Source organism: Aphanomyces invadans (genome assembly GCF_000520115.1).
Source record: "Aphanomyces invadans strain NJM9701 unplaced genomic scaffold supercont1.3, whole genome shotgun sequence".
Classification (NCBI taxonomy): Eukaryota; Oomycota; class Saprolegniomycetes; order Saprolegniales; family Verrucalvaceae; genus Aphanomyces; species Aphanomyces invadans.
Window position 1 is genome coordinate 2,294,467 of NW_008580148.1, and position 7,616 is coordinate 2,302,082.

The following is a 7,616-nucleotide window of genomic DNA, read 5'->3' on the forward strand; positions in this document are numbered from 1 at the left end:
CAAGCCCGACATGATTCGCGTGTCGGTCGGTATCGAGCACATCGACGACATCAAGGCCGACTTGGACCAGGCACTGGCGGTGTTTGGAAAGAAACCTGCTGTCGATGCCCGGCCTTGACCTGCCTATTAGTAGTCTTGTCATGGCTGTGATGTCGCCATCGACCAACGCCGGGCCGTGCGATGTCGTGTAGCAATTGTCCGTTTTTGCAATGCACTTTTCCTTGTTCCTGAGACGCAGTGGATCGACATGACTGCCCTCCGACCCCACGCACGACCCATCGCCATGCAAAGGACAGAGCTTTCATTCGTGCCTGCGTTGGCCACCGTGCGATCCGTCATAACGTGTGCCAGTCATATCTACCTGGCCCTGTCGCTGGCGGTACACTCGACTGGAACGAGTACACACAAACAACTCAAGCAGTCTCGGAGCAGCGCGGAGGGAAAGGAGTCTCAAAGGGATGACGAGTCGAGGTCGTCCCGATCGGTCCCACCACCTTGAACGAGGATGGGCAGAGCACGACATGTGCCCGTTGAGCGGCGATCGACGACAACAGCCGGCTTTCACATCCTGCAAATGGCATGGAATAACTCAAGTCGACCTTGGGGTCATCTTGCGTGCGGTGTGCTTCCGTGCAGGGTGTCCTGCACTTGATTCAACATCATGATACATAATCCACGTCCTCCCAGCGATGGACCATCGTGAGGAAGGTTGGCACATGAATGACGAACTCTCGAATAGAACGGAGCAACTCGACTCGTCCACATCGCGGCGATGTCGTCGTCAGTGAGTGCTCCCGACTGAATCGCCTTGACTGGGTGGCAGGATGCACCTCCAACCCCCCGCAGTACTGCTCGACCGCTACCTGTCCACTCAAACAACATATCGAAGGTAGGTCGTGCGGTGGCGACCCGGTCGCATCTCGTCCCTGCAGCTATCGCGCAGCATGCAGCCAATTGTGGCGACGGTCCTTTTCCATCCAAGATATTTCATGAAGCAAGTTCCCCACGACTTCTGCACCGAGCCGTGGCAAGAAGACCTGGAGGAACATTGGAGTAATTCCTTCTACCTGCCGCATCCAGCAGAGTCATTGACCCGCATGGCGTCCATTCGTTGTAGATCGACCAAGTCATGATGGGCACAACGTACCCAGCTCCACCTTCCACGCACATGGCAAAATTTACTCTCGACTTACGCACCTACTTCGCCACAAACACCGCCAGTGCCTGGTCCAAGTCGGCCTTGATGTCGTCGATGTGCTCGATACCGACCGACACGCGAATCATGTCGGGCTTGACGCCCGTCGCCGATTGCTCTTCTTCCACAAGCTGCTGGTGCGTCGTGCTGGCCGGGTGGATCACGAGCGTCTTGGAGTCGCCAACGTTGGCCAAGTGGCTGGCCAGCTTGACGCTGTTGATGAACGACCGGCCCGCTTCCAGCCCGCCCTTGACGCCAAAGGTCAACACGGCGCCGTACTTTTTCCGGTACATGTACTTTTTGGCGTTTTCGTGCGACGGGTGCGACGGAAGGCCGGGGTACGACACCCACGCAACGTTCGGGTGCGTCTCCAACCACTGCGCCAACGTCAACGCATTGTCCGCGGCGCGGTCGACGCGCAAGCTGAGCGTCTCGAGGCCCTGGATGAGCAAGAACGAGTTGAATGGACTCAAGCTCGACCCAAAGTCACGCAGGTTCTCCACACGCAGACGGATCGCAAACGTCGCGTTCGCCCCCAAGACGCCCCCCGGACCAAACACCTTCCAAAAGTTCAGGCCGTGGTACCCCGGGCTCGGCTCCGACATCATGGGAAACTTGCCGTTGCCCCAGTTGAACGTCCCGGCATCCGTCACAACTCCGCCAATGGTCGTGCCGTGGCCTCCGATCCACTTGGTCGCGCTCTGCACGACAATGTCGGCGCCATGCTTGATCGGGTTGACGAGGTACCCGCACGCGCCAAACGTGTCGTCCACGATGAACGGGATCTCGTGCTCTTTGGCGATGGCCGAGATCGCGTCAAAGTCGGGCACTTCCAGCTCGGGGTTCCCGATTGTCTCGACGTAAATTGCCTTGGTCTTGTCGTCGATCAGCGACCGGATCGAGGCAGGGTCGGCGTGGTTGGCGAACTTGACTTGGATGCCGAGGCGGGGAAACGCGACCTTGAACTGGTTGTACGTGCCGCCGTACAGGGACGACGTCGCCACGATGTTGTCGCCGGCTTGCGCGATCGTGAAGATGGTCAGGGCCTGTGCGGCCTGGCCAGAGCTCACGGCGACGGACGCCACGCCGCCAGATAGCGCCGTCACGCGCTTCTCAAACACGTCGTTTGTCGGGTTCATGATCCGCGAGTAGATGTTGCCAAACTCTTGGAGACCAAACAGCTTGCCGGCGTGGTCAGCGTTGTCAAAGAGGAACGACGTGGACGCCACGATGGGGACGGCGCGGGCGCGGGACCCAGGCTCGCCGCCTTCGTGGCCTGCGTGGACTTGGAGCGTCGTGTAGTCAGTCATGGGGGCTTGGTATGATGTTTCAAAATGTGCATGTGGCCCATTGCGATCTTTGTCATGACGACAACGCGCTGATGCCGTCGATTGGCCGACGAGGTCATCCGAACATGAATCGATTCTTCCGGAAATATCCGGATTTCGCGATCTTCGGATAAAGTTGTGTCGTCCGTTTCGTTTTTCGCGAAAATCTAAACCTCAGCCAGTGTCCGAGTGCCGACGACAATGGCTGGTGAGGCGCGCGGTGGCTAGGCAAAATAAGGAATGTCCTCATGCGTTTGGTGCTCTAGACGAAGCAATTGAACGTGTCTTGAAAGTGATCAATCAAGTGTTTGCCTTTAAAATACCCCCACAATCATCGGCTGCTGGGCATCGGTACGTTGGGCGGGTAGTTTATTCAGGGCCGCTCATTCATGACGCAGGGCGGACTCGTGGCCAAAAGACCCGGTGTGGACAGGTCGGTTGGTCATTTCTGCGATCAACGATGCGACTCAAATCCAGTTGCGCGACGCCAAGACTGGTATCTCGCCGAGGTGTGTTGGCAGGTCCAACTGAATGTGGTGTGTGCTGCAGGCGCATTGTTCGCTGCATGTCCCATTTCCAAAGACGGTCCCCCCGCAGTAACGAAAGGCATAGCTTCAGCGATGTTTCGCAGCTTCTGGCGCTCATTTCTGTTGGTGTAGTGGTAGACAGCAGCCGCTACTTCGTCTTGCGTGTTGTGGATGCCAAGTCCGGTACTGTCATTCGTCGAAATCCCGTGGGATTTTCTCACGAATGCGATTCCACCAGGTCGTCATGCATTCATTGGTATTGCATTCGAAGATCGAAACGATGCGTTCGACTTTAACGTGGCCATCGATGACCACCAAAAGTACGCCAAGCCCGCGTCTTCTTTAGTGATGTTGGCCACTCGATACGTCATCCTTGTAGCGAGGTGAAGCGAGAAGAGCACGCGGCCGTGACTGCCCCCACTGTGTCGAGGGACTTTTCGCTTAAAGAAGGGCAAACCATCAAGATCAAGCTCAACAAGAAGAGCGCAGAGGCCGATGACAACCCTGCGCCAGTCAAGCCGATGGCAGCACCTACTGCGGCCAAGCAAAGCGACAACTTCGGTGTGTTTAGCTCCTTCGCTTCGCCTACGGCCACGCAGCCTGCTGATCCTCCAAGCAACTGGGAAACCTTCTAAGTCGTCGGCGACACCTCTGACATTGCCCCATCTAATGCAATGTACTTCCTCATCCAAGTGTTTTGTCAACGCAACAACGTTCTTCAAATTGGTATCCGGATGCAATTTCTAAGCTCTGAATGATCAACAGTAAACTGACTGATGTCGCGTTTCTGTAATATATATTCCAAGTATATTTTGCAACGCTATGACAAAAGCACTAAAACTTGACAAATATCCGAATTAGACAGTGGCTTTTCGGAATTACACATCTTGTGGCAATTCCTTCTCCAGGATGGCACCTCAGTTTGGAATCCGTCAGCAGGAGGCACGATGCTGCCTTCGTTCACGCGCCGCGCGTTCTCGTCGAAAATGGTCCCTGAGATCACCCGCGTGGGTATGGTCGGCATGGGCTTGATGGGTCACGGCATTGCCCAAACGGCTGCCATGGCAGGATATGATGTGATTGCGGTCGACTCGAACCAAAAGGGATTGGATGCCGGCCTGAAGCGAATTGAAGGTTCTTTGGAAAAACTCCATGCGCGCCAAATCAAGAAGGGAGAACTCACGGACGAACAAGCGAAGGATTCGTTTGCGTCCATCATGGGTCGAATTCACGGCACAATCGATAAGAAGGAATTGGCGCCATGCGACTTGGTGATTGAGGCACGCCATTCACGCCACGTGCGTGCTCGTTGTCTTACCCGTTTTTTGTAGGCAATCATCGAAGACACTGACATCAAGAAGTCATTCTACAAGGAACTTGGTCAAATCGTCCAGCCGTCCGGCATCTTGGCGTCCAACACGTCGTCGCTCCCGATCGGCGACTTTGCAGGCAGCTCTGGGCGCGCTGACAAGGTTGTGGGCTTGCACTTCTTTAACCCTGTGCAATTGATGAAGCTCGTGGAGGTCGTGAAGACCGACGTGACGGACCCGAATGTGTTTGATCTCGCCAAACGATGGACATTGTCGGTGGGAAAGACTCCCGTGAGCTGCAAAGACACGCCTGGCTTCATCGTGAATCGGTACGCGATGTCTCCCTTTTCATCTTCTCGCGCGTGGCTAAGCGTATATAGCTTGCTCGTGCCGAACTTGGTCCAAGCGCTGCAACTCCTCGAGCGCGGTGACGCGTCCATGGAAGACATTGACATCAGCATGCAACTCGGCGCTGGTCATCCCATGGGCCCGATTACGTTGGCGGATTACATTGGTCTGGACACGATCTTGTTTATTCTCGAAGGCTGGGTGAAGAAATACCCGAACGAGCCTTCCTTTGTCGTGCCGTCGATCTTGAAGCAAATGGTGCGTTCGTCGCCGTGAATGACTTTACCACTTACGACATCACAAACAGGTGAACGACGGCAAGTTGGGGCGAAAGACCGGCCAAGGCTTTTACAAGTGGAACGGCGACAAGCGTGCGTAAATGTCGTCGGGGCGAAGGGAAAAAATCCTCGCATTTCCTCGGCGAGATGTCCACCTGTAGTTAAAACGAATCGTCCGGAATTCTTTCGTACAACGCGTGAGGTGCTGCGGTGGCTTTTGATACAAATGACAAAGCGCTTTCGCGGCCCGCGTGCGAACTGGCGCTAGTTTGTCCAGTCGACCGCGATGACGTAAAGCTGAGGGAGCGGCTCCCACAACCGCGCGCAGGCAGGTGGGACGGTCGAGACACTGTCAAAGCTTTTCATTTTGTCGGGTTAAACCAGCTGAAAGGTTTTGTTCGAATACTTGTCTCCCTTCTTGCCTGGCACGAGCTCGTTCACGATAAAATGTGCAACGTTGCCGCGCGTGATGCGTCCGCCGGCAATGCCTCGCTCCGCGGCGGTGTACACGCCTGTCGTCTCGGAATCGGTGAGCCCACCAGGACGCACCAACACGTAATCCTTCGTCTCAGACGTGCTATACGGGCCCGACCGCAACAAATCTTCCTGGATTTTCTTGTGGCCGATTTCAGTGCGAAGAAGAGTGCTCACAAGAGTCTTGGTAAAGAAATTGCATTCGTCGTACGACTCATTCGTGCCCAACGACGTAACGACGACAATGCGGTGAGCAGGGGACACGTTAGCACGAGCATTAAGCAATTCCATGCTTTCGTGGCACACAGATCCGTGGCCAACGGTCACAATGATGACGTTTTGGTTCTCTAGTGCCTGGGTCATCGTGGCGTCGTTCAAGAGGCTCCCTTCAATCAAACGCAACCCAGCAAGTACGTCGTCGCTGACCTTTTTCTTGGATTCTGGGCGTACCACTGCAGTGATCGTATTGAGCTTGACTGGGAAGTCGGGCTTGTGCTTGGCCTCCACGAGCTGGCTGAGAATGCAAAGGCCGAGAGGCCCGGTGCCGCCAAGGACAAGGACATTCATGACAAAGAATCGAAATGGAAGTTGTCGATATACTGTCTATCCAATCAAAGCGTAGGATGGAATCTGAACGTACCTGATTGGCAGATGGCCAACTCATTCAACCAATCCATTGCCTCCATTCTCTTGCTCTTCAGAGTGAAGAAGCCACCCGACGTCATGGCCCGTTGCCGGGCGACCATTCGAGCATGCATGAGGGCGATGGCCCAGTAGTTACATGAAGAAAACCCACGGAATGCAAGCAATTCTTCTGGTCTACCCGCGCGAAGCACCTCGATGCTACGTTGTGGCAGCATTTCGGCCTGTATTGTAAGATTTGATGTCGAATGGAGCGAAAGACGTAGCCGGGATTGAGTTGAGGACAACGAAATTTTAAGTTTGAAACAAACGGGCTGCGTATACTAGTGGCTTTACCGCGCCTCCGAGCACGAGCAACCTCGCACCTGCAGTGGCCTAGATGAAGTCTTGTACATGTATATTCGCACTGTAGATCGTCTCGTTCCTGTGTCGACATGGACATAGTGAACAATAGAATCTCCAAGAGGAACACGCAAATGGTATTGCGACGCCAAACGGAACGCTTTGTACGAGTGCTTGTCGCCCTTCTTTCAGACATGAAAAGGTTGACGTGCGTGATGCATCGGCCTACTTTGCCGAGTTCCGCGACGAAATACTTACCTGTGACCACATAGCCTCGCTGTTCGCACCAATTTGCAGTTCATCAGGCCGAACGTGGCAAACATAAGGCCCCGACCGCAACAGGTCTATGCGTTCATTGGGAAACTCCGTGAGGATGTTGGGGATCATCGCGATCTTGACAATGAAGTTGCATTGATAGTACGACTCTATTGTGCCAGGGCTGTTGCAACAACGGTGTGGTAAACAAAAGATGTAGTTGCGTGTGCCTTGAGCACCTCTAACTCCTGTCGCACACAGCTCCCCTTGTACGAGCCACTACGACGACGTTTCGGTTCTCCCCAATACCTGGGTCATCGTGGCGTCGTCAAAAAAGAGGCTCCCTTCAATCGCGCGCAGTAAGGACGTCGTTTCAGATCCTCACCTTGGATTCTGGTCGTACCACAGCCCAGTTCAGCTTGACCAGGAAGGCGGGCTTGTGGCTTCCACAAGCTTGCTATGAATTGAGAGGCCAAGGGGCCCCGTGCCGCCGAAGTCGAAGGCGAATCGATTGTGTACATCTCCTCCATGACATCGCAGCTGAAGAAAGCCCACTAACGAATTGTTTTTCAGGTGGAGTGAAATCCTCTGGCCCATGAGAAGGGACATCAAGTAACCCATGGGTCTACGTCCATTGAAGACTACTCAGTATTTTACAGCAAAAGAGGAGTTCACCGCGTTGTGTTCAGGAAGCCATGAAGGATGCATGAATGCAAGAAACGAGTTATGTTGCTTAAATCATTCCCTTCCTTGATACATGTCTGCCGTCGTTTTTGTGGAGTTCCGGCAGCATATAAAGTGCGGACATTTCACAGTTCGTCGAGGGCGACAAAAGGAGATGCCTCCGCCCGGGATTGAACCGGGGACCTTCTGTTTACAAGACAGATGCTCTACCACTGAGCCACAAAGGCGGGGCG

The 7,616-nt window shown here is 54.5% G+C and overlaps 4 protein-coding genes and 1 non-coding gene across 5 annotated transcripts; 2 read left to right on the forward strand and 3 right to left on the reverse strand.

Moving 5' to 3' along the window:
• Nucleotides 1-954: 954 nt before the first annotated feature.
• H310_02341 (hypothetical protein) lies at nucleotides 955-2,509 on the reverse strand. Its single transcript, XM_008865826.1, has one exon. It carries the CDS (start codon nucleotides 2,503-2,505, stop codon nucleotides 1,198-1,200), a length of 1,308 nt encoding a protein of 435 aa, XP_008864048.1. The 5' UTR covers nucleotides 2,506-2,509; the 3' UTR covers nucleotides 955-1,197.
• Nucleotides 2,510-2,689: 180 nt separating this feature from the next.
• On the forward strand, nucleotides 2,690-3,742 carry H310_02342 (hypothetical protein). The gene is made up of 7 exons (XM_008865827.1): nucleotides 2,690-2,731; nucleotides 2,790-2,874; nucleotides 2,922-3,019; nucleotides 3,073-3,129; nucleotides 3,183-3,233; nucleotides 3,289-3,370; nucleotides 3,430-3,742. The coding sequence occupies exons 1-7, from the start codon at nucleotides 2,725-2,727 to the stop codon at nucleotides 3,683-3,685; spliced, it is 636 nt and encodes a 211-aa protein (XP_008864049.1). The 5' UTR covers nucleotides 2,690-2,724; the 3' UTR covers nucleotides 3,686-3,742.
• A 239-nt stretch (nucleotides 3,743-3,981) lies between these two features.
• On the forward strand, nucleotides 3,982-6,063 carry H310_02343 (hypothetical protein). The gene is made up of 4 exons (XM_008865828.1): nucleotides 3,982-4,330; nucleotides 4,382-4,689; nucleotides 4,741-4,966; nucleotides 5,016-6,063. The coding sequence occupies exons 1-4, from the start codon at nucleotides 3,998-4,000 to the stop codon at nucleotides 5,085-5,087; spliced, it is 939 nt and encodes a 312-aa protein (XP_008864050.1). The 5' UTR covers nucleotides 3,982-3,997; the 3' UTR covers nucleotides 5,088-6,063.
• H310_02344 (hypothetical protein) lies at nucleotides 5,322-6,042 on the reverse strand. Its single transcript, XM_008865829.1, has one exon. It carries the CDS (start codon nucleotides 6,025-6,027, stop codon nucleotides 5,362-5,364), a length of 666 nt encoding a protein of 221 aa, XP_008864051.1. The 5' UTR covers nucleotides 6,028-6,042; the 3' UTR covers nucleotides 5,322-5,361.
• Nucleotides 6,064-7,538: 1,475 nt separating the features above from the next.
• H310_02345 lies at nucleotides 7,539-7,610 on the reverse strand. Its single transcript has one exon. It is a non-coding gene; the product is annotated as a tRNA-Thr (tRNA).
• Nucleotides 7,611-7,616: the final 6 nt, after the last annotated feature.